Source organism: Adelges cooleyi, unplaced genomic scaffold (assembly GCF_023614345.1).
Source record: "Adelges cooleyi isolate 19-005CV unplaced genomic scaffold, UGA_ACOO_1.1 ACOO_flye_CR_arks_rails_tigmint_CR_PRNA_248, whole genome shotgun sequence".
NCBI classification, from domain to species: domain Eukaryota; kingdom Metazoa; phylum Arthropoda; class Insecta; order Hemiptera; family Adelgidae; genus Adelges; species Adelges cooleyi.
Genome location: NW_026095913.1, coordinates 140,794 through 163,159, shown reverse-complemented (window position 1 = coordinate 163,159; position 22,366 = coordinate 140,794). Strand labels below are relative to the sequence as shown.

General features: G+C 29.3%; 6 protein-coding genes across 7 annotated transcripts; 3 read left to right on the top strand and 3 right to left on the bottom strand.

Moving 5' to 3' along the window:
* Positions 1–43: 43 nt before the first annotated feature.
* Positions 44–9,961, bottom strand: LOC126837325 (methylcrotonoyl-CoA carboxylase beta chain, mitochondrial). The gene is made up of 12 exons (XM_050571186.1): positions 9,836–9,961; positions 6,647–6,832; positions 6,220–6,470; positions 5,481–5,721; positions 4,742–4,920; positions 4,331–4,535; positions 4,098–4,247; positions 3,135–3,201; positions 2,863–3,019; positions 2,078–2,192; positions 524–609; positions 44–451 (listed from the first exon to the last, which is right to left on the bottom strand). Exons 2-12 carry the CDS (start codon positions 6,776–6,778, stop codon positions 334–336), a joined length of 1,701 nt encoding a protein of 566 aa, XP_050427143.1. The 5' UTR covers positions 6,779–6,832; positions 9,836–9,961; the 3' UTR covers positions 44–333.
* Positions 9,962–10,400: 439 nt separating this feature from the next.
* LOC126837330 (meiotic nuclear division protein 1 homolog) lies at positions 10,401–17,955 on the top strand. Its single transcript, XM_050571195.1, has 5 exons — positions 10,401–10,524; positions 15,504–15,612; positions 15,683–15,819; positions 17,294–17,546; positions 17,618–17,955. Exons 2-5 carry the CDS (start codon positions 15,523–15,525, stop codon positions 17,753–17,755), a joined length of 618 nt encoding a protein of 205 aa, XP_050427152.1. The 5' UTR covers positions 10,401–10,524; positions 15,504–15,522; the 3' UTR covers positions 17,756–17,955.
* LOC126837329 (putative OPA3-like protein CG13603) lies at positions 12,469–14,168 on the top strand. The gene has a single exon (XM_050571193.1). The coding sequence runs from the start codon at positions 12,622–12,624 to the stop codon at positions 13,270–13,272; it is 651 nt and encodes a 216-aa protein (XP_050427150.1). The 5' UTR covers positions 12,469–12,621; the 3' UTR covers positions 13,273–14,168.
* On the bottom strand, positions 13,856–15,237 carry LOC126837331 (zinc finger HIT domain-containing protein 1). The gene is made up of 2 exons (XM_050571196.1): positions 14,990–15,237; positions 13,856–14,564 (listed from the first exon to the last, which is right to left on the bottom strand). The coding sequence occupies exons 1-2, from the start codon at positions 15,235–15,237 to the stop codon at positions 14,336–14,338; spliced, it is 477 nt and encodes a 158-aa protein (XP_050427153.1). The 3' UTR covers positions 13,856–14,335.
* On the bottom strand, positions 15,151–18,038 carry LOC126837332 (general transcription factor IIH subunit 5). Its single transcript, XM_050571197.1, has 2 exons — positions 17,805–18,038; positions 15,151–15,455 (listed from the first exon to the last, which is right to left on the bottom strand). The coding sequence occupies exons 1-2, from the start codon at positions 17,837–17,839 to the stop codon at positions 15,281–15,283; spliced, it is 210 nt and encodes a 69-aa protein (XP_050427154.1). The 5' UTR covers positions 17,840–18,038; the 3' UTR covers positions 15,151–15,280.
* Positions 18,039–18,193: 155 nt separating this feature from the next.
* Positions 18,194–22,033, top strand: LOC126837328 (pyruvate dehydrogenase [acetyl-transferring]-phosphatase 1, mitochondrial). Of its 2 annotated transcripts, XM_050571191.1 has the most exons (6): positions 18,194–18,372; positions 18,431–18,575; positions 19,284–19,771; positions 19,847–19,992; positions 20,491–20,683; positions 20,762–22,029. In XM_050571191.1, the coding sequence occupies exons 1-6, from the start codon at positions 18,250–18,252 to the stop codon at positions 21,080–21,082; spliced, it is 1,416 nt and encodes a 471-aa protein (XP_050427148.1). In that variant the 5' UTR covers positions 18,194–18,249; the 3' UTR covers positions 21,083–22,029. The 2 variants fall into 2 exon arrangements, with proteins under 2 accessions (XP_050427148.1, XP_050427149.1); XM_050571192.1 differs by lacking the exon at positions 18,194–18,372 and having other exon boundaries at positions 18,469–18,579; positions 20,762–22,033.
* The last annotated feature ends 333 nt before the right edge of the window (positions 22,034–22,366 follow it).

The following is a 22,366-nucleotide window of genomic DNA, read 5'->3' as shown; positions in this document are numbered from 1 at the left end:
ATTCCTATTATACAGTTGGCGTCTGTACTTAAAATTACGACAATTTAAATCAATACTATTATTATTATTATTATTATGAAAATACAATTTGTATTGTTAGATTTTTACATTGCTCAAAACTATACAAAGTAATCAACCTGAAATCACGTTGGCGGGATATTTCATTCTCGACCGAGCTTGTATAATGAACGTGAGTGATATATATACATATATATTTTTTTAATTACCGTTGGCTTTAGAAAAAAAAATTATCATAAGATTAAGTGTTTGTTTTTTAGTATCTGGGATTAGCAGTATCGTACATAATAGTTCTTGTTCAATTTAAAATCGGCACTACATCCTAAAAATTCCGTATTTGGTTTCTTGCGTTGGCGAATTGCGGATGGCCGACAAGCTCAAAGCCAAAATCTGTCTGGTCTGAGCAGGATCTATAATGCCATCGTCCCAACATCTAAAACATAACAAAGAAAATGCCACATAATAATATGGAATCAAGCATCCACATCGAATCGCTGGCACCTACCTGGCGCTGGAATAATAAGGGTTTCCTTCGTTTTCGAATTGTTTGATCACCGGATCTTTTATTGCATTCTCTTCTTCAATTGATAACTAAAACATTTTATTTGTTTTTCCACAAAATGTTTATTACTGTTTTGTTTTCATTTTTATTTTGTTATCCCCACGGCCTACCGTAGCACTAATAGCACTCATAGCAGCCTGTTCAAATACGAAACCTCCAAAATTTAAATTGTTTTTTTTTTTTGATTTGATGAACACTAAACATATTTTTTTCCATTAAAAAACTTAAAAACTAATAGAAATTTTTTGAATTTGAAAAAAAAAATTATTTAAAACTAAAATATGACACTTCAACATTTTTCTTTTAATATTTCGCGATAAAAATTTGTTTTAACAAGTTATCAAGTTGTAACGATGGCTTTACTGCCCGTTAGTTATGCCTTTAATGGGCTGTAACTTGATAACAATTTTATTATGAAATGTCAAAAGAGAGATTTTGAATTTGAAGTCATATGTTAGCTTTGAGAATCTTTTTTCAATTTGAGATTTTTAATGTAAAATGTTTTAATTAAAAATTAAAGTCCCATGTAAATTAGATAAAAAAACATACATGAGGAAGTACATAGAGCATGTGAAATTTTAGAGATTGATTATTTGAATAAGCTTAGACCTACATATTATTTATTATATACATAATTACTTATATTTTAAACAACATATTTTCCAATAAAAATTGAACCTTTTAGTGTTGCAATAAAAATACTGCACGTTGTAATTATCAATAATTTGTACAAGATATTAATTTTATTTGAATATTATAGTTCATGAATGTAACTATTAGTTAAAACACTTTTTGAGACTTAAGTTTTAACCAAATAAGTAATCAAATATTTAATCGTTTAACAATATTACAATTTAAATTAGTTACCAACTATATAATCATTGGCCACCAGTTTTTTTTCAAAGCATTAATCATGAATGGGTTTTTTTAATCATCAGATTTTTAGTTGATTACAAATTTCCTCAACTCTCAATAATATACAATTATTCGATACAATCATTCGAATCTTTACAACTCCCTCTTTCATTCAAGCCCTACCAGAGCGCTGTAGGTCCAATACTTCACAACAGTAGCGCAACCATTAATATCCCTTGGGGGGGGGGGGGGGGTCCAAAGTACGGTTTTTAGGTATAAGGTCCACGTGTAATATGAGAAAATGACAATATGTGATAACGATTTGTTATCTGCCGCAAAGCAGGCCAAAACAAAATTATTATATTGCCAAAATGAATAAATATTGTTTACTGTAAAATATAATTAGACAATAACTAAAATGACCTTACCCAATTTTCCACTTTAGAAATACTCGAGGGGGGAGTTTGGACCCGAGGACCCTCCCCACCTCTTGGTTGCGCCACTGCTTCACAACCTACAGCCGTTTGAAACCCCGCCATTCTTTTTGATAAACCCTGTGTATCTTATCTAACATCTTAAATTTACTCAGTGATTTTATAATATATTAATCAAAAGTATAAGATAAATCTGTACGATTCTTACCTGTTTTCCTTCTCGTTCTCTTTTATCGTTTTGAATTTGAGATAATACACCGGCTGCTTGTTCGCCTCCCATTATACTTATTCGGGAATTAGGCCACATATACAGAAATCTTGGTCTGAAATCACGTAAAATTTACACACGCTATGATAATTTTGTCTAATAGCGGATGCAATACAAAATTTAAATATTACGCATTTAAAAACTTAAATTACCTAACGAAGTTTCAACGATTAAAAATATTTCACCGACTACTAATAATCAGAGTAAAGCATTAATAGAATTATTTTTAATCTAGATGAAGTGATAATTAAAAAATTATCTTTTCATAATCATTTATTATTTGATTGTTGACGACGAAATTATTTATTAATTCTTATTCATAACACAATTTATTTATTATGCATTTCCAAATTGTTTTTTTTTAACTTATTATTTATTGGATAAAAAAAGTGTGAAAAATAAACAAAAAAATAATTGTATTTATTTATGACAATAGACATTTATTTAAAATTTATCAAGATAATTTTGCATCTAAAAATAATAAATAAACGAATTATTTTTTTTTATTTGGTTACAAATAATTATTGTATTGGCGAATAAAAAAAAATATTTATTATTTATAGATTTTTTTTTTTTTAATTTTTGCCCAGCTCTGCTACTTATCTGTCTCGTTAGATAGATAACCGTGTATATAATTATTGTTTCTATCTGTTACTACTTCGTTGTGTTTCAGTATAACTACTGCTGTAATAAAACAAATGTATATTATTTTATATATTATCTACCCGTATGCACGACCGCACATTCCATAATTTCCGGCTCCATAAGAACCGCCAATGATCACAGTAATTTTAGGAACTGCAGCGCAAGATACAGCGGTAACCATTTTAGCGCCATTTTTCGCGATACCGCCAGCCTCGGCGTCTTTGCCCACCATAAATCCTGTTTAAAAATACAAAAACTACTGACTAGAAGGTTTTAAAAGTATCATAATTAGATCACAAAATAAGAAACGCTGCATAATGATAGAATATAGATATACAAAGGTGAAACGTACCGGTAATGTTTTGCAAAAATAGAAGTGGGATTTTTCGTTGACAACAAAGTTCAATGAAATGTGCGCCCTAAAAATACAAAATTAAATTTTATATTATCTATAGTATACTATTGCTTTTGAAAATTGAAATCAATATAATTTTTTTTCGTCTCTTTTAATTTATCAATTTTATTAAAGCTATAAATTCATATTTTTCTTATCACCGTAAATTTCTAAAATAAAATCATCAAAATGTTGGGGCGAAAATACTTTAGGCATAAACAAATGAAAATATTTATTTTAAAATAAAAATTATTTTGTTTTTTCATTAATTGGTAAAATAGTATATTATTTATAATAATAAACTAGGTATTAATAGTCTCAAAATGAAGTGACTGCTTATGCAATTTTATGAGGTAGGAAAAAGTTTTATGAGTTTAATTAAAGAAGAAAACAAAATTAACTGTCTTATATTGTACACCAATTAACAATATTATCTTAAGTTTTCTATTAAAAACAATTTTACCTATACCTCAATCACTGAAAATGAGAAGATAGTTTTACTTAATTCGTCAATTATGTCAAATAATAAATTATGTATACTTAGAGACCAAAAATTGGGCAACTATATTTTTAGTGTTATAATAAATAGGCAAAGTTTAAGAAAACATAGGTAAAAATTGTTGGGTCGGTTTCACGCAGAATGACTCCTGCAGTTTATTGATCCAAATAGGTTCAAGCGAGAGTATTTTTAAAAAATATATTTATTATATACTTTGTTAAGAAACCTAGTTCTATCTGTGTTTGTTCATTCATTTTTGATGGAGATTTGCAATTAAACTAATGAAAATAATCCACAAGAACACATAAAAAAATGTTGTGATAAAATACATTAATTTCGCTCGCCTGTGAAAATTCATAAAATTCACTTATACCCTTTTGGGTTTCATAAACTCCAGGTTAAAAATAAACATCCATAGTTACCTTAAGTGCGGATTCGGAAAACAATACACCGTTGTTGCCAATAATGCCAACGGGATAACCACAGATATTGGCAAACCCGGTTACCAGAGTTTCACCATAGGACTTTTTGAATTCTGAAAACACTGAGCCGTCCACAATTCTCGCAATGACCTAAACAGTTATTTGAGTAAAGCGTTGGTCTAAGTTAAAAAAATCGTACGCATAACTCATCAATGAATCACAACTATTATAACCTCTCTGACGTCATAGTTTTTCTTTAAATTCCCGCCCACGATTCCATAAAGTTCTTCGTCCGGGTAAACTGGAGGTTCTGGTAAATTTAAATCGTTTATTCCGGTTTCCGCCTTGTTATTGCTGTTTAAGTTCGCAATGATATTTTTGGTGATGTGCAAAGCATGGTAATCGTCGTTGGCGTAATGGTCAGCAACTCCGGAAACTCTTTGATGGAAATTTAACGGATGATAAAAAATAAAGCCATTAAACCCAAATAATCGATGTACTGGTCAATGTGTTTTAGGATATAAACTACTCTCTCCAAATATAATGACGCTAAATACTGATTTCAATACAATAACGCGACAAATATTTGAAGGTGTTAATTGCAAAATTGTATCATTAAACAATATAGAACTACATATTCTTACGAGCAATGGAGTTTGGCACCACCCAGTTCTTCTGCACTCACAACTTCACCGGTTGCTGCTTTTACCAGAGGTGGACCGGCTAGAAATATCGTTCCGGTCTTCTTTACTATCACACTCTCGTCTGCCATGGCTGGCAAATAAGCAGCTCCTGCAGTGCAGCTACCCATTACTACAGCGATCTGTAATGTCGATATAAATTATTTACATCCATGACATCCCAACAGGACACAGGGTTCATGGTGTATTAAAAGAAAAAAATTAACAGGACCCTATAATAGCATTCTGCACAGAGTTGCAACAGCGGGGATTCACCACAGGAACCATCGGTAAAGAACTCGGAAGTATCGAATTTAGTTCCTAAGTATCTTTCGGGAATTCAATATAATTACATCACACCAATGTCGAATGGTCCAAGTTAAGTAGTACTAGGGCAGGACATGATCTGCTACCCGTTTATTGGTACATAATGGGCACATTTCCCCGCCAAATAAATTGTTTAATGTTTTAATGATACGTTTTAATAATTTTAATCAAACGTTACACTTGTTTGTGTCTTTTTTATTTAAATACATGCACGGTGTCTACACAGAAAAATCCCGTGGAAATATTGTGCTATTAATAAAAATATGAATTATACAGTTATTTACACCTATGTCGTATGCCATCAATATGTTAAAAAATATTGCATGCTTTAAGTATATATAAGAAAAGTATCTCATGTACTCTTCGTGCGTCTGACCTGAGTGATATTTTTTGAAGACATAATAGCTTCGTTGTAAAATATCCTTCCAAAATCCTCTCTGTCGGGGAAGATTTCAGACTGTTTTTTCAAATAACCGCCCCCGGAATCTACCAAGTACACGCACGGTAAGTGGTTCTCGCTGGCTATTTCTTGTGCTCTCAGATGTTTTTTTACTGTGATGGGAAAATATGTTCCGCCTTTGACCGTTGCATCGTTGGCGATTATCATGCATTCCTTGCTGTTGACATAGAAACGCGTTAAGGCAAATTTATTGTCAGAACAAAAAAAGCTTATTAAGTTCACCAGTGACATAATTACATAATGCAGTCTCTCTCTCTCTTCTGGATCTATTTTTAATACACATCATCGGTCTAGAAATCAGACGAACGTATCAACGAAAAAACATTTAAAACTCCTTAGAAATATATTTCTTGAAAGACTTCGAATGAGGTAGGAAGCGAGGTAAAAAAGGATTTGGGAGCCGTAGATTTAGATTGGAAGGTAGAAGTATCTAATAGAAAGAAGTGGAGGATTAGAAGTGAGACGAGAAATAGGCCTAGTGGTTATATAAAAATCTGAAAACGATTTATTTATTTGTTTTTTGTACTTGTCATGATTTGGCTATTGAGTACGGAATAATTCTATTATACTAATAATTACTATTATTACGACACGCATTATGTTTGCCTTTATTTTCGCTATCCGGCTATTAAGATAACATATTAACTTAACCTACCCGGATATACGTCCAATTCCAGAGACCAGACCACCACATGGCAAATGCTCGTCGTACAGATTATATCCCGCTAATTGGGACAATTCCAAAAAAGGCGAACCCGAATCCAAAAGGTAGTCTATGCGATCGCGGACCATCATTTTTCCTTTGGACGTGTGCCTCGACTTGTCTTTGGCGTCACCTCCACAAACCACCGCGTTGACCGTTTTCTTTAAGTCGTGCACCAATATTTCCATTGCCGTTTTGTTTTCCTAATCACCACATAACCAAGTGTTGTTTTAACATAACGCATATAAGAGTTTCATCATTAATAATTTGTTCCAACCACATGTGTCTTAGAGTGTTCAATGTTACCCTAATATCACCAGGATGTACAATAACGGTATATATTTAACATTACTTGACCAATATACGATTAAGTACTAACCTGATACTCCTTCGAGTTAACATCGACGTTAGAGTTGAAAACCGTTCCACTCGGAGCATTGGAAAATTGTGAAAAACACAAACAGTGGCGGAACACGTCATAACGTTCCAGTGCTTTGATTCTGCTCAGCATTTTTACAAAACAATAGTTTAATTTTTTTTTTGGTGTCAGATCCTGTTGAGATTACTGCGAAAATTTTAAATTTTAACCTATTTCTATAAGCATAATATTTTGTCCTAAACATAAATAAACATGTGAATAGTAGTAACTAATGAGATGTATTCACGTAACGTCAGTACCTACTTATGAAAAATAAAAAGGTAGCGAGAGATGGGTTCACGAGCATCAAAAAAACTCTGAGCAAAGTGCCAATAGATAAGATAAGAGTACAATACAATAATATTATATTATACATGTTTTTAAGTTTTACATGTATCGATACTGATTAAATACATTAGGTTTGTAGTAGTTATAATATCCGTATAATGATTACTTTATTACGATTTATTATTATTGTTACTAAAAAAAAAAAAAAAGGAATAGACTATTGCCTATTATGTAGATACTGAATACCTACATACCAATGAGTGAAACAGTATTGTGATTATTTTAATAACCTTTTAAAAGTTTTTCAATGACATGTTTTTAAATGATTATATAAATAAACATAATTAGTAATTAAATAGTGTTTTTATTATAACATAATGGTACTAGGTTTATTTCCCATAGTGAAACTCGGTGGAATACTTTTGTGTCAAATCAGTAAACCAATCGCTAGATTCGTTAAAAAACGGGCCAAATACTCGCCGGGTTTTCGAACATACATTTGTATGCCACCTGCTCAGTTTTACAATTGGTGCGAGATCAGGATGAAGTTGTATGCGATGGACATGGGAATGGTCGGAAAAATCTCTCAGCTGAGCGAGACAAGAGCCATTGAATTAGGATCTAATTCGTTAGGCGAAGGCATTGTATTCTTTGTAGCCGCCACTTCATTGCTAATCGAGTACAGAAGACAAGCACGCAATGAACAAACAAAAGAAGAAGTTAGTCTTCAAAAACTAATAGCACTAAATAATAATCTACGTGACTTAAGCTTAAGATCTGAACAACATGATGCAGAAATTAATCACCTTAATTATCTTATCCGTTCAGTAGTTTAATAATACAATTTTAGTTTTATATTTAATTGAATTTATTACAATATTTTCTTTGTTATAGTTTAAAAAAATAAAAAAAAATGTTTTTTTATTGTTATAAAGTATTAACATTAAGTTATACCTTAGGTTAGACTGACAATGAGCACTTACATAATGTTAGTACACTAAATTACAAAAAAATAATCTAGACATAAATTGTTGTGTTTACCAATTTGTGTATTTTGTTCTGTGTAATTATTTTATATAATTTTTTAACCAAAAATTCATGAATTTTTTTTAAGCTTAAGCGATAGTGTAGTTAAAATGTGTACTTATTTTCGAAATTATAATTAATTTAGTTTAAATCCATAATCAGAATAGTACGAATGGTGAGGGGAGCTTAACATAAACCTCTAAAATTGCTCAAGTTTCTTCTTTCAAACTTAAAATTATTAGAGTTCCTTAATATTTTTTTGATCAAAGTTCACGACCATCTTACATTGTCGATTGGTGAACTTAAACCCACTCACAGTATGTGTAAATATCGAGTATACACCAAGTTCATTTGCTAAATAAAGTTTAACAACAGGATAACCTTGAATTTGGTCCCGACGTATTTTATCGAGTATACGAGTTGGGTCCCAAAATATTTAATATCTTAATTTATAATCAAAATCACTTATTAATTCGGTACAACTCTAGTTAAGCCCAGTCTGTTATCGTTACCCAGGACACACCAAGTGGGCGATGACTACGTAGTCTTCAAAAAGTGTTGTTTTTTGTTGGTTACTCAGATAAATACAATTTTATATTGAGTTATAAGTATTTAGTTATATCATTTACATTATTTAAGTAATTTTTTTTTTATTGGGTATTGTGTTCGTAATTTTCGTAAAGGATTTATAGTAATGTACTTGACTGTAATATAAAAATATAAAGTAATTTGTGGTCGCTAATTTATGAATACGCTAGCATAATATCATCGCATAGTATCGTACTATCAGGTCAGTTACATATTGTATTATTACTATATTTACTTGTTGAGCATTGGGCATTACTATAGAAAATATGTGTCGACACGAACGAACTAGGCCTTTCGAATTAATCTCTTTGGACAACAATACGAACTAGTTCAATAAAAATAAGTAGTATTGTTCGTTGAACGATTTGCCTTTTTATTCCGTGAAAAAAATGAATTAGATAAATAAATAAAATAATACGTACAATTAAATATACTTTCTTTAATATAGGTACATAAAGTGGATTCTTTTAATCTTTACAAGAATCACATCCCCAAGTTTATAAAAAAAAAAAATGTTTTATAAGGTTCTCCGTTCTAGAATACATTATGATTTAGATAACGTCTTAGATGTTAACAGTCTTATAAGTTTCTCCGATTTTTCTTAATTTACTTAAAAGCCATTTACATTGCACGGAGGTGGCAAGTACACAAATTTAATTGTAGTAGCTCTGTTTGTATGTTGTTCACTAAACTAGTTAGTGAGGGTAAACGAAGAACGAGTGATTAGTGAACTAGTTCAGTAAAATAAACGAAAATTACTATCTTTAGACGTTAGGTGACGTTTGTAGTTTGTACATTTTGACTTCACTATACATCAACACTACAATTATTATTATATATATTATTAGTGATAAGACGTTACTGATAAAAATCATCAACGCTTAAACAGTCTTTGTAATTTGTAGCTTAACTCTTACCTCTTGTTAAACTACAGATTAACTATAGAAATAGAAAACATATACATATATATGATATAAACAACCACTAAAACGAGAGAAATGTATGATCGCCCATTACCGTTGTAAAGTCTTATCTAAGCATATTATTATAAAATAAATTATAACAAAATCCCAAACAAGCCATTATGCGTAATCATTCCAAGGTTTAAAGATTATTACTTATTTTCAATTAATTATATTTTTATTATCTATAGGTAAGTTATATATTATATGCTATAACAGAAAAAAAATGTTAATATTGAAATTATTTAATTTTTTTTATAAAAATGAAGAAAACAATAATTCTTACCGTTCGTTAAACATTCATATCGAGTCAAATATCGTTTTTTTTTACCAGTTTAAGTGGATTCCTCGTAACTTTTTTACAGCGTTATCAAATTGATTACATACGGTCAAGACTAGACTTCTAGTTTTCATGACGTCATCTGTTATAATGTTATCACATTCCATTTCATATTTTTCCTGACTTCATAACATTATATTATTATATTATTGTATTATTCGATAAGCCATATTCAATAGTTGTTATAACCAATTATCAATGACATATAAATTATAATTTATAAGTATATTTTGGTTATTCGATAGATGTTCTATACTTTATGGGAAATTTGTACTATCATTTTATCGATTCAAAAAATACTTAAAAATATTACGGTCCACCTTATTAGAACCATATTTGGTACTTCGATGTAATGTCTGTAAGCAAACACAAATTCAAATATTATGTACATGAAGGATTCACACCGGCGCCTGTGTGATAGGTGTTATCACAGAAAGTGTTAAGATTATTCGGTAATGTTATCATAACTGATTAACATACATTTTGGCGGGAAATGTTAACATCGTTCTTATTTTATTATGATTCTTTAATTCCAAATTTCTATAATACCTATTTGTTTGTAATAGTTTGCCAAGCGAATAGTAAAACTTGAATACAAATTATTTGGCGGTGAATACAACTTTGAAATTATTCAAGTAAGAACTTCAAGTTTCATTAATAATTACCAGTTACTATAAATACAGAATATTCTAGTGTTCATATTATTAAGTATTATACATAATTATATTGTTGTGTTCTTAAATAATAAGACATCAGTATTTTGATTTGGCTGATTCGGTGTGTATTATTTTATGATTTAATAGATATATTATATAAACAAATAATTATGTTAAAAGAATTTTATTTATTTTTTAATTAAAAATTTTATAGCTGTTTTTGTAATATGGTCCACGTTTTCTTCATGCCTTTTAGCATAACTCCGCCATTTTATATTATGACCTTTCTTCTATATTTTACATTTATTTTGTTCTCATTATCAACCATCTTACCTGTAGTATGATTCATTTGTTTCAATATTGACACACACACATAAGATACATGTTTTTAGAGTTATTTATTATTTTACTTATCCATAATATAAATTTAATTGTATTACTTTAATAGGTTTTTGTTGCATGTATATTTATTATTTTATTTCATATTTGTTTAAATATATCTTATATTATCCTCGTTGTAGTCTTTATTCATCTTATAGCTGTTGATTGCAGTTACGCATTATTCTTCTTTCTGTTTTTATTCAAATTATTTACAATTTATCGACTGAATTTTGGTTTCAAATTCTAAAGTAATGAAAACAACTCGATTTTATTTATTTTGGCTAAAAAAAAAAAACTATAGTCAGTAAGTCAACCACTAGTTGATACAAAATAGTCGCATCATTAGTCATTACCAATAATATTAATATTCTACACGCTTTCAAAATTGCACCGCCGAATTATTTTTAATGGAATAAAGATTTTAGCGAAACAAATTTCATTATATTGACAACAGCAATGATAATAATGTGTGAACACTCGGCATCATATTATAATTTTTTTTTGGAGAACTTCAGTCAAAAAATGTTGTTATAAATAGTCCTATTTGTCAAATGTTAAATGTATGTAATAGATTGTCCGATTTGATTTTTTTTTTTATAATATCAGTAAATTAAAACTAAGTGCCCTAAAAGTATTTTGATTAGATATATGTTCCAGTGAAAAAGTTTTATACGTTATTGATTGCTATTTGATTTTTTTAATGTCAAGTAAAAAACTATACCATTTAAAATAATAAAATGTTTGATAATTTAATAATATTCATTATATTTGAAACTATGTGTGCTAATATAAAGATTAATTAAATTTTGTAAAACAAATTACTGGTTTATGAAATTTAAGAATGTGGCAATATTTGAAATGCATTATTGATCTTTATAAAATGATTTATTGTTTGAACAACTATAAAGAACTTTTTGAATTATTATTAAAATAAAAATCTTAAATCATATTAATTGGAAGCATACCAAACATGTATATATATTCAATTGTAATAATGTCCAATTTCCAAATATTGTAATTGTCATTAGCCACTTGCCATAGCCTGTGCCCTATATAATATTGAAATTTAAATATTGGCTACTAAATAGATTATTATGCTCTTAACCATAATATAACTAACAAGGTATGTTCTTAGCTTATTACAAAAATACGAGTTTTGGTCCTAGTTCGCGCTGGTTGTCACAGCTGTTTTTGTTATCATAAAATATCGGTAGCCGGTTGGTTATTACCGTGATAAGTGAATAATTTTTCTTGGAGAAGAAAACAAATTTTGTCGTTTCATCCAGTGACCATCAGCAAAACTTTGCGGCTGATAAGCTAAGAACGTACCTTGTTAGTTATATGATATGTCTTGCTCTTTTTTATTTTTTATTAAAATAACATCTACAATTTGTGCATAAAGAAAAGTATATAATAAATAAATAAGAACTTGTAGACTACGAGAAGTAATATCATGCTCCTAACATCGTTTCCATGGAGTTTTGTTTCTAACGGTTTTACTTAATGTTTCGAACATCATATTCTTGATGGAAGATAACAGTTTCTTTATCTATAAGATAATATGTTTTTTTTTTAAATATTGAATTGTCAAATAATATTGTGAATATTTTAATAACCTTTTAAAAAGTTTTTCAATGGCATGTTTTTAAATGATAATAAAAATAATTACTAATATCATAGTGTTTTTATTGAAACATGGTGGCACTAGGTGCATTTCCTGCTGCAAAACTTGGTGCATTACTATTGCGTCAAGTCAGTAAGCCCATTGCTAATTTTGTTAAAGAACGGGCTAAACAATCGCCCGTTTTTCGAACATATGTTTGTATGCCGCCTGCTCAGTTTTATAATTGGTGTGAAGTTAAGATGAAGTTGTATGTGATGAACTTGGGAATGGCCGGAAAAGTTACTCCGTTAAGTGAATCACAAGCCATTGAATTAGGATCTAATTTGTTAGGCGAAGGCATCATATTCTTTGTAGCTGCTGCTTTATTGCTATTAGAGTATAGCAGACAATATCGTAAAGAACAAGCGAAAGAAGAAGTGCGCCTTCAAGATCTAGAAGAACTAAATAACACTCTACGGGACTTAAATTTAATGTCAGAACAACATAATGCAGAAATCAGGCGACTCAATTATCTTGTTGATGATCTAATCTCTAAAGTAAACTCTAAATCATATACTGAATCAGCCAAACCTAAAGAACCATCCACTGGGGACAACAAAGTCGTTCCAGAGAAACCTGAACCTAGTATCAAAAATCCTACTAACGATATTACTAATAAGATGAATGAAAATGTGATATTTAAAAGCATTAAAATGTTAGTACAAACTGTGCAACAAGCTTAATTTAAACTTAAGTGATGTATTTTTAGTTGAGTTCTGTTATTGTTAAGACATCATCTCGTGTAAAGCAAAATAAAGTGTAAAAAACAAAAAATCCAATAAATATTATGTTTTATTTTTTTATAGTATTTATATTAAAAAAAATATAAAGTCTGCCAATGAATCGTAATACATATTAATATTAGACATTTTTCCCTTGCTAGGCTAAAACAATAGTTTTGCTGATAACTACTAATTCTGACAAACGTTTTATTTGTATATTATGTAAATAACATATTTGGTGTCCTGATTTGTCGATGCCATACTTAAACATAATAAGCGCTTGGATTTTAGCACTCGTTTGTCATTTATTGTATTTTTAGTCTTCTCAATAGTATTTTTCTTACAACCATTAAAATAAAAATAGCACAAGATTATTTAAATAACATCAATAATTTATAATCTTATCGTAATGAATGATTATTTTAATAATTATTTCTTTATTAAATAATCAGTATATTGTTAAAACAATTTTTTTACTAAACGTTTTCTTGTACTTATCTCTTTCAATGTTAAATAATGTTTAATAAAGGAAAATACAATTATACCAAGGGCGTATTTTTAGGAGGTGACTGAGGAGGCTCTAGCCCCCCTTGAAATTTTTTTAGTCTGCCTATGGGCCTATATGATGTGAATTGTAGATGTTTAATATTGTCAAGATTTTATTAGGAGTTAGTGCCTCAGCCCCCTCCCCAAAATATCTAAATACGCCCCTGAATTACATTTATGATACAATTTGTTTCTTGTAACACTTAAATTATTTAATTGTCAATGTATAATATCAGAAAGAAGTTATATCAATATTTATTATGATTTATAAAACTAAGATTGGCATTAAATAAACAATCAATAGACCTCAATTCGTTTTGTATTTTATTGAAAATGTTACACGTAAATTATATTAATATTGCAATTTTTTATTTTGCACAATAAGATTTAGTTTTATAATACAGTTTATTTGACTTGAGTATGATGTAAAATGTAAAAATGTGAAAATATAGAAGAAATGTTAAATTTTTTTATAATATTAGGCAGTCCATTTAAGACAACGTGTAGACTGGTGTGTACCTAAACATGATAAAGAGCAATATTTTGCACCGCAAGTAGTACAGGTATATGAACTAGGAAATCCACATACAGCACAAAATATCCGACGGGGTAAATAGGAAGGCGGTGCTTCGATAGAAACATAATTTGGTGGATCTGGATTGTTAAATTGATCGTCTTCCACCAATTGCGTAAATGTTCTTCGGAATCTAAAAAAAATGTATAAACTCTATGAACTGACAATAATAATAACAATAGCTTTTATTTACATATAAATCAAAAATCTTTATAAGTACTGCGGTTTTTGTGGACTCAGTGTAATTAACAAAATTATATTTTAATAACATACGATTAGTATTTATATTTTATAAAAATTACTTTAGAAAGGCGATTTTAGTTATTTTTTTTTCACATAAAATTAAATGTTTGATATTTCTAGGATATTTTCTAAATCATTTGTTTTGGGCCCCGATTGTTAATCAAAATATTAAACTATTTATTAAGAAGAATAGTTTTAGATTGTAGTGGTGGTATTTATTGTACAAAAAAATACTATGTACTTCATAGCTTTGCTTAGATGCCAAATATATTCTATTTAAGTATACACAATTATTTGTTTAAACTTAATAATTACTTTTGTTTATAATACTCTGCACTTTTTTCCTTTTTGCGTCTTCCTTTTGATTCAATGGTATCTAAAAATTTTGGGGCTTTTTTATTCAGAACAATGTCAGCATGTGGATCCTGTTGATAGTTATCCATTTCCAAGCTCTCCAGTGCTTTGCGAGCTCGTCGGTTTCTGGCTGCCACATCGAGAACTTTTTTTTTGTCTGCATCTTTTATTCTCCCCGATTCCCTCCCTACACTAATCTTCGTAGTCATTTTATATAATATTGTAAAAATAGTGTAAAACTAAGAATTGAATTTAGTTTTGTGTAAAAGTTAATTGATCCATGAGTTCATCGACGCGATCTTCCAACGTTTCTAATACATCAGATGATACAAATAAATGCTCTTCGTCCAATTCTTGTAATATAAATTTTTTTCCAAGAGCGTTAGTTTGGTCCAATTGCAACAAAAATTGTTTCATAGACTGGTCACTGAAAACCAAATTGGTAAAAATAAGTTTAATTAATTATTTGTTTCAGTTTTGACATTTATATAACAATGTCTAAGAGAAAAACAGTAAGCGCAGAGGAGAAACGAACAAGGATGCTGCAGTTATTTCATGAGAAAAAAGATTTTTTTCAACTTAAAGTAGAATATATTAACTGCTAAATGTTTTCAAAATTATTTTCGATTTTGTTTAATGTATATCTTTGTTTAGGATTTGGAAAAAATTGCTCCTAAAGAGAAGCAAATAGTATTGCAGTCTGTAAAAGAAGTAGTTCAAAATTTAGTCGATGACGGCCTGGTCGACACAGACAAAATAGGCAGTTCAGTTTATTTCTGGGCTTTTCCAAGGTAAAATTGAACCCATATACTTTTATGACAATCTGAATAAAAAATTTAGAACTAAATTGAACTATTTTTCACCTAATCAAACTATTCAAAATGAATTATGCGCACAAACCTAACAAACAATATAACAAATTAATTTATCAAACTCAAACTACATACACAAATGATTTACTCAAATAAATTATGTCTGAACTGATGAATATATAATTTACATTATTTTTTCTTGAACATCATTTCAAAATTGAATTAATTATATGATTTGAATTTTAACCGTTTTATTCTTAATAGGATGTGGTACCCCCTATTTATTAAGGAGTTAGACATAGACAATTTTTTGCAAAACAATAATTTAAAGGTTGAACTATGATGTGTTATTATATTAGTTCAGTAATCAGGACTTTTTACTTGTAGTTAATTTATTTTTAGGACTATCACAATATCCTTGACGGTGATTTTACACTCTTTTTCATCTTAGTATAGCTACGCAGAATGTGTTTTACTCGGTCCATAGTGGTTTTAGAGTAAAAACACCTATGACGAAACAGAATGATAACAACATTTTGGAGACAACATGATATCCGATTTTGAAAAAAATAACTTGAAAAAGTTATAGCTAATTTTAAAAAGTAGAAAAATGTGATTTAAATGTTAAATATTAGGTTTTTTAAAAAAAGATATGACTGTCTGCAAAATATTGTCATCTTTTGTTTTGTAATAAGTATTTTTGTTCTATAGTCATCACGAAGCGAGCAAAATGCATTCTGAGTTGATATGTTTTAATGCTGGAAAATTGAGTGTATAACGTTGTTATGGTGCAGTGTGGTAAGTGGATCACACCCACAAATGTCAGCCTTCTAGAGCTAAATTAAGGGACCTAACCGGCACAGGAAGCTACCTCGTATCTACCCTAAAATATCCCTAGAGACTCTTTATAAATTTATACAACAGCCCGAAGAGCAAAAGAGCCAGTCGTACCTTTAAGTGAATAAAACTCTCAAATTGCAACGTACAATATTATTTATTAAAAAGGCTGAACGCCGAGTAAGAATTAAGTTATCGATTAAATTATTAAAATGACTAAAAAAAAGATATGTATAAATATATTTATAAAGGTTTTACACCTGTTACCTGGTCAGTGATAATCCGGAGATAAAGCAGGCGGAGTGACACGCACAAAAAATATAAAAAGGTGCCGAATAATTAGGTAATTATTAAACAAGATAGTAGCGCGTAGATGGCAAGATGTAACTAATTAGTATGTGGGTGGATGCGAATGCTGTCACCGGTGCGAGACATATCACTCTCTTTCCTCTATGTTAGACTTCATAGGTTTGGTTTGGAAGTAACGATAGCAACCAGCCATTCATATTATTATTATTGCTAATAATATGTCAGGCAAAAGCCATCGTTACAACATCCTTTTAACATCATTCTTATACACATAATTAATAATACATTTTTTTTTTTTTTTCTGTAGCAAGGCAAAATCTGCCAAAATGACTACACTAAACAATGCTAAAGTAAAATTGGAAGAATACCAAAAGAAATTAAATAGAAATTTGGAAATAATAAATAAAGAAAAGGTTGGAAAAGAAGATTCAGATTCTAGAAAAGTTTTATTGGACAAGTTGAAAGCTCTTCAAGACGAAAAGTTAAGCTTAGAATTAGAAATAAAAAAGTTCAAAGATTCCGATCCTGCTGAAATTGAAAGAATGAAAAATAACATTGGCGTAAGTTATCACAAAATAATAATTAGAAACTATTTAGTAATCAATTGGGTTCTTTATGATGTATATCTAAGGTCGCCAAAGAGGCAGGTAATCGTTGGACGGATAATATTTATTCTGTAAAATCTTGGTGCCGTAAAAAGTTTTTTATCGAGGACAGTACTATGGACAAACAATTCGGAATACCTTCGGATCTAGATTATTTGGAATAAACATTAAGTGAACGCAAAGTTTATAATGTACAATAAATATTATACTCACCATGTAATCAATGTTCCCTTGGAAACGTGAACCATAATTTTAGTTATTAATAAGAAAAGAGGTATTTTTCTAAATACCAGTAATTATATATATTTAAGTTATAAATAAGAATTACTGTTTGTTAACCTTACCAGGAGCCGATTTTATTATACATTAATTGCTTTCGTCAGAATAAAACATAAATACTAACTAATAAATAATAATACTTCACGTCTGACGCCGACGCGATCGCCGCTTCAGTTATCAATTTTATAGTTTATACCAATGCTTATCAGCAAAGCGAAGCAATCAAACCGGACGCGGTCATATTATTTGAGTGAGAGTAATAAACCGTGGTTATGTTAACGTGATATACATACAGTATCGGTTACCATTTCTACCGATACAATATTGTTATCAAAATACTAATAATTTTTTTTTAAATTTCAAAAATATTACATTCAGTATGTCGTTTAATTTGTATTGTTTAAACTTATGCTCGTATGGTTTTAAACATTTGTATAAACCGTCAATATATTCAAAGTGTATTCATACGTCTACTGTAGCCAAGAAAATAACTCCACAAGAGGTACGTTGCCTATTTTTAGATTTAATCTGTTTGCTAATGCTAAATATTTCATCAATAGGTAACCGCCATTCTCAGCTCTAAAGAGCTTACTTACGAATTTGAACCAAGTTATGGTTCTATAAAAGCGTATGAAACAAATCAGTTGGGGTCTAACGTCCCAATCGAAGATACTCGTGCCGAAGCAAAATGTTTACTGACATCGGGTTGGTATGTTTTAAATGTATTAAGATTTACGTGAATTAGTTATTTATTCTTTCATCACACAATATATTCTCCGACGATAACTCTCATTATCATACGGTTTAGAGCTTTTTAACTTTTTTGTATAATAGACGTTTGATCTTCATTTATGCGCAAAGATTGAATTTTGTAGTTTCTAGAGTGTTTTATTCTTACAATTTCCTTTTACAAACTGGGAAATTTTTTTAAAATTTTCATTTTATAATATATTATTTGAATCATTATTCGATGTTAGTTAATATGGTATTATTATGTTAGTTGTTACAATATATTTCATTAGTAACTAAGTTTTGAATAAAATCAATCATTTCACTTTTATTTAAATAATTTCTGAACTTAATTTATTTTTTAATTTTAAATTAAATAAAAAATGACGAATTGTGCAGTATAATCATTTTTAGTAACATTTTTATGTTTTCACTAAGTTCTTGAACATTCAGATCCTAATTGCTTGTTTATATTATTATTATTTTGGTTCATCAATTATGCTATTTTGTCTTGTCTATCTGGCAATAAGATTATGTCGATGTAGGTTAATTGCACCATCCATTGTTGATTTGTATTATGACTTACGTCAACATCACTTCAATTCTTTTAGTATTTTAAATATTAAGTAAGGTACTACCATATGTGATCATTTAGCTCATATATTTATTATTTTTAATAATTAGGAATGTTATTTGGCGTGTTTGACGGCCATGGTGGTCCGAGTTGTTCACACGTGATAGCAAAACGGCTGTATGAATATATATGTGTTAGTCTTTTACCAAAGCCATTGCTTATCGAATACATGGAATCTGGTAACCAATTGGTTGAAATGCAAAACGAAACGTACGACTTGGTTGCCGAACTTAAAAATGTATACACTAAAAGTCTTAAGGCGTACGTGCTGAAGCTAATCAACGAGCGGCAAGAACACCAGTTTAAAATGGCAGATGCTTTGGAAAAAGCTTTTCTGCAACTAGACGCTGACATATTGACCGAGACAACATTAAAAACGGACAGTGAGAACATTAACAATCTAACATTAAACGTAGGGTTGTCTGGAGCAGTTGCATGTGTCGCTCATATCGATGGTCCACATTTACATATTGCATCGGCTGGAGACTGTTTAGCTGTTATCGGTGTGCACACAGACGACGATACATGGGTAGCCAAAGTAAATGTTGAACAGAAATTTAATTTTGTAATCGACAATTATGTAATAATAAAAATTAATTGTCTTTAAAATTAGGTATTGGTCGAGGAACATAACACTGATAACTTAAATGAACTTAACAGGATACTCTCGGAACATCCATCCAACGAAAAGGATACAGTGATAAAAAATGAACGGCTTCTCGCCCAACTTGCACCTTTAAGAGCTTTTGGAGATCTAAGGTTTTCATTTTAAATTTATTAAAAAAAAAAAGCTGTATTTAAATGTTTATATATAAATGTATATATATATATATATTTTTTTTTTTTCGTGTTCTTATTTAATAATTCAATAGTTTTACACACAAGAATGAATTGTGTTAATCGTGATACTTAAAAATGGAGTAGTTATAACTTGTCATGAATTTGAAACCAAAATGCATTTTAAAGCACGTATTTAAATTAATAATTTTTTTCATGCATTTCTTGCCTACTTAATTATTTTGCATTTATATTTAATCTATTTTATTAGGGAAAATTAAAATGTACATCTATTAAACATATTTTTCTTTTTTGGCCATTTTATATTTTTCATAAAACATGTTAAGTATTTTTTGTGCATTTTAATCCGTTTTTGGGTTATAAAAAATCATAAAAACAACAAGCAAAGTTAAAATTAACTTAACTTTATCTATTTTTATGAAAGTATTAACTGAAGAATTTTTGTTACATTTTTCTCAGATACAAGTGGTCAAGAGAAATGTTGACCGAACATATTGTTCCTAAATTTGGAGAAAATGCAATTCCGCCATTCTACTATACGCCGCCTTATCTTACAGCAAAACCTCAAGTAGCTTATCACAATTTACAACCAAGAGACAGATTTCTAGTTATAGCGACGGACGGCCTTTGGGATTTTATGACACCGTTACAAGTAACTCTCATCGTAGTTGCCAATTTATTAAAATTTTTACCATAAAACCTTTACAATCTGTTTTTGTTTCAAACATAGGTCGTTCGATTGGTCGGTGAACACATGAGTGGAAAAGTTACCTTGACCCCCTTGAAGTTACCAAGAACGAATATGAAATTAAACGACATTAACAATTTGCTTTTGCAACGAAAGGAAAGTTTAAAAAAAAAACCAGCCGATGCAAATGCTTGCACGCATCTCATACGTAACGCGTTAGGAGGTACTGAATATGGAGTGGAGCACGCGAAACTATCGCAACTCCTGAATTTGCCAAAAAATATTGTTAGGTCGTTTAGAGATGACATAACAATTACCATTGTCTATTTTAATATAGATTATTTAAGGCATCCTCAACCGTAGGACAGCACTTTTTATAAACTGATTTTGTCAATTACAAAAAAAAAAAAAAATACTCATCAATACCATGTAAATAACAATTGAATCTTTATGTATCGTTCTAATTTTTTTTGCGCTCTTTTAATGATCGATATTAGTTTTATAATGTCGTCATTAAACATTAGACGAAATCGACAATACCTGTTTTCAGTTCACAAGTATCGTTAAGACCTTATAATATGTAAGTATACACAACTGATTTTTACGAGGAGCCTATGAATGAGTATATTTTTTTTCTAAATACAAATTAGTCATTTAATTTTAATCATAAACTAGTCTGAAAAATATAAACTTTTCATGCAATCGAATACGGGTGTTTTATTATCAATATAAATATATATATATTTATGTTTTTCGAATTATTGAAATATATTAAGTATTGCGATTGCAAAAGTTATCTGTCTTTATATCGATGTAGTTAATCAAATTTTGGCATAAGATACTTAAGTTAAATTATTGTATACTAAAAAATACCATCGTGTGGTTGAATAATAGTTCCTTTAATAAAAAAAACCATAAGGAAAAATGTTTGTGTTTAATATTTTGTAAAGTTTTATTTGCCAAAAAATAAGATTTAAACTGTAACGAAAAATTCAGGATAAAAACATCGTGACTGTCTAGTAAAGTATATATATATAAACGACATTTTTTGGAACCATCGGTCTTGGTGACGGTAGTGTCCATGTTATTACTGCTAATGGCTGAACAAGATTGTTAATTGTTAACAAGTTTTTGTTTAAGCCATGGCTGTCGCTCAACTAGCCTTGTATGTACGAGTACATACACACTCGTATGTGACACACTTAGCAACAATTCATTTTGAACAAATTAAATAATCGTTCTTTTAATTAAAACACTGTCAAAGTATTTTTCATAATTTGTAAAAAAATTATTCTATTGTGCATTATCAGAATTTTTTTTTCAAAAAAAAAAAAAACATTGTTTAAATTTGATAAAAACATACCAGAAATATTGAATTGTAAAAATTCAGAGCTGTAACAAATTTTGGGTTTGTTAATTTTCATTTGAACGATTTTTTTTTTTACAAAATTTAAGTGGTTTTCAAAAACTTGCAAGTACAATACATTTTTAAAACTAAGCATAAGACAACAATTATCTGCATTTTCATAGGACATTATTTTAAGATATTTGAAGTCTAAGTTACAAGTATAATTTACTGGTATATATCAAAATTAAAAATATTTGTTGATTTGTAACGATTTACTCTTTTTTTTATATATATATGTA

Bases quoted from the DNA above. Each gene is read 5' to 3' on its own strand.
- LOC126837332 (XM_050571197.1), bottom strand. From the start codon at position 17,839: ATGGTTCACGTTTCCAAGGGAACATTGATTACATG. The intron at 15,456-17,804 runs GTGAGTATAATA...TTTGGTTTTCAG, and splicing joins AAGGGAACATTGATTACATG to TGACCAGTCTATGAAACAAT.
- LOC126837331 (XM_050571196.1), bottom strand. From the start codon at position 15,237: ATGACTACGAAGATTAGTGTAGGGAGGGAATCGGGGAGAATAAAAGAT. The intron at 14,565-14,989 runs GTAATTATTAAG...CATTTTTTTTAG, and splicing joins GCAGAGTATTATAAACAAAA to ATTCCGAAGAACATTTACGC.
- LOC126837329 (XM_050571193.1), top strand. From the start codon at position 12,622: ATGGTGGCACTAGGTGCATTTCCTGCTGCAAAACTTGGTGCATTACTA.
- LOC126837325 (XM_050571186.1), bottom strand. From the start codon at position 6,778: ATGCTGAGCAGAATCAAAGCACTGGAACGTTATGACGTGTTCCGCCAC. The intron at 5,722-6,219 runs GTAGGTTAAGTT...CTATGTCAACAG, and splicing joins GGAATTGGACGTATATCCGG to CAAGGAATGCATGATAATCG. The intron at 4,248-4,330 runs GTTATAATAGTT...ATAACTGTTTAG, and splicing joins AAAACTATGACGTCAGAGAG to GTCATTGCGAGAATTGTGGA.
- LOC126837330 (XM_050571195.1), top strand. From the start codon at position 15,523: ATGTCTAAGAGAAAAACAGTAAGCGCAGAGGAGAAACGAACAAGGATG. The intron at 15,820-17,293 runs GTAAAATTGAAC...TTTTTTCTGTAG, and splicing joins TATTTCTGGGCTTTTCCAAG to CAAGGCAAAATCTGCCAAAA. The intron at 17,547-17,617 runs GTAAGTTATCAC...TGTATATCTAAG, and splicing joins GAATGAAAAATAACATTGGC to GTCGCCAAAGAGGCAGGTAA.
- LOC126837328 (XM_050571191.1), top strand. From the start codon at position 18,250: ATGTCGTTTAATTTGTATTGTTTAAACTTATGCTCGTATGGTTTTAAA. The intron at 18,576-19,283 runs GTTGGTATGTTT...TTTAATAATTAG, and splicing joins AAAATGTTTACTGACATCGG to GAATGTTATTTGGCGTGTTT. The intron at 19,993-20,490 runs GTTTTCATTTTA...CATTTTTCTCAG, and splicing joins AGAGCTTTTGGAGATCTAAG to ATACAAGTGGTCAAGAGAAA.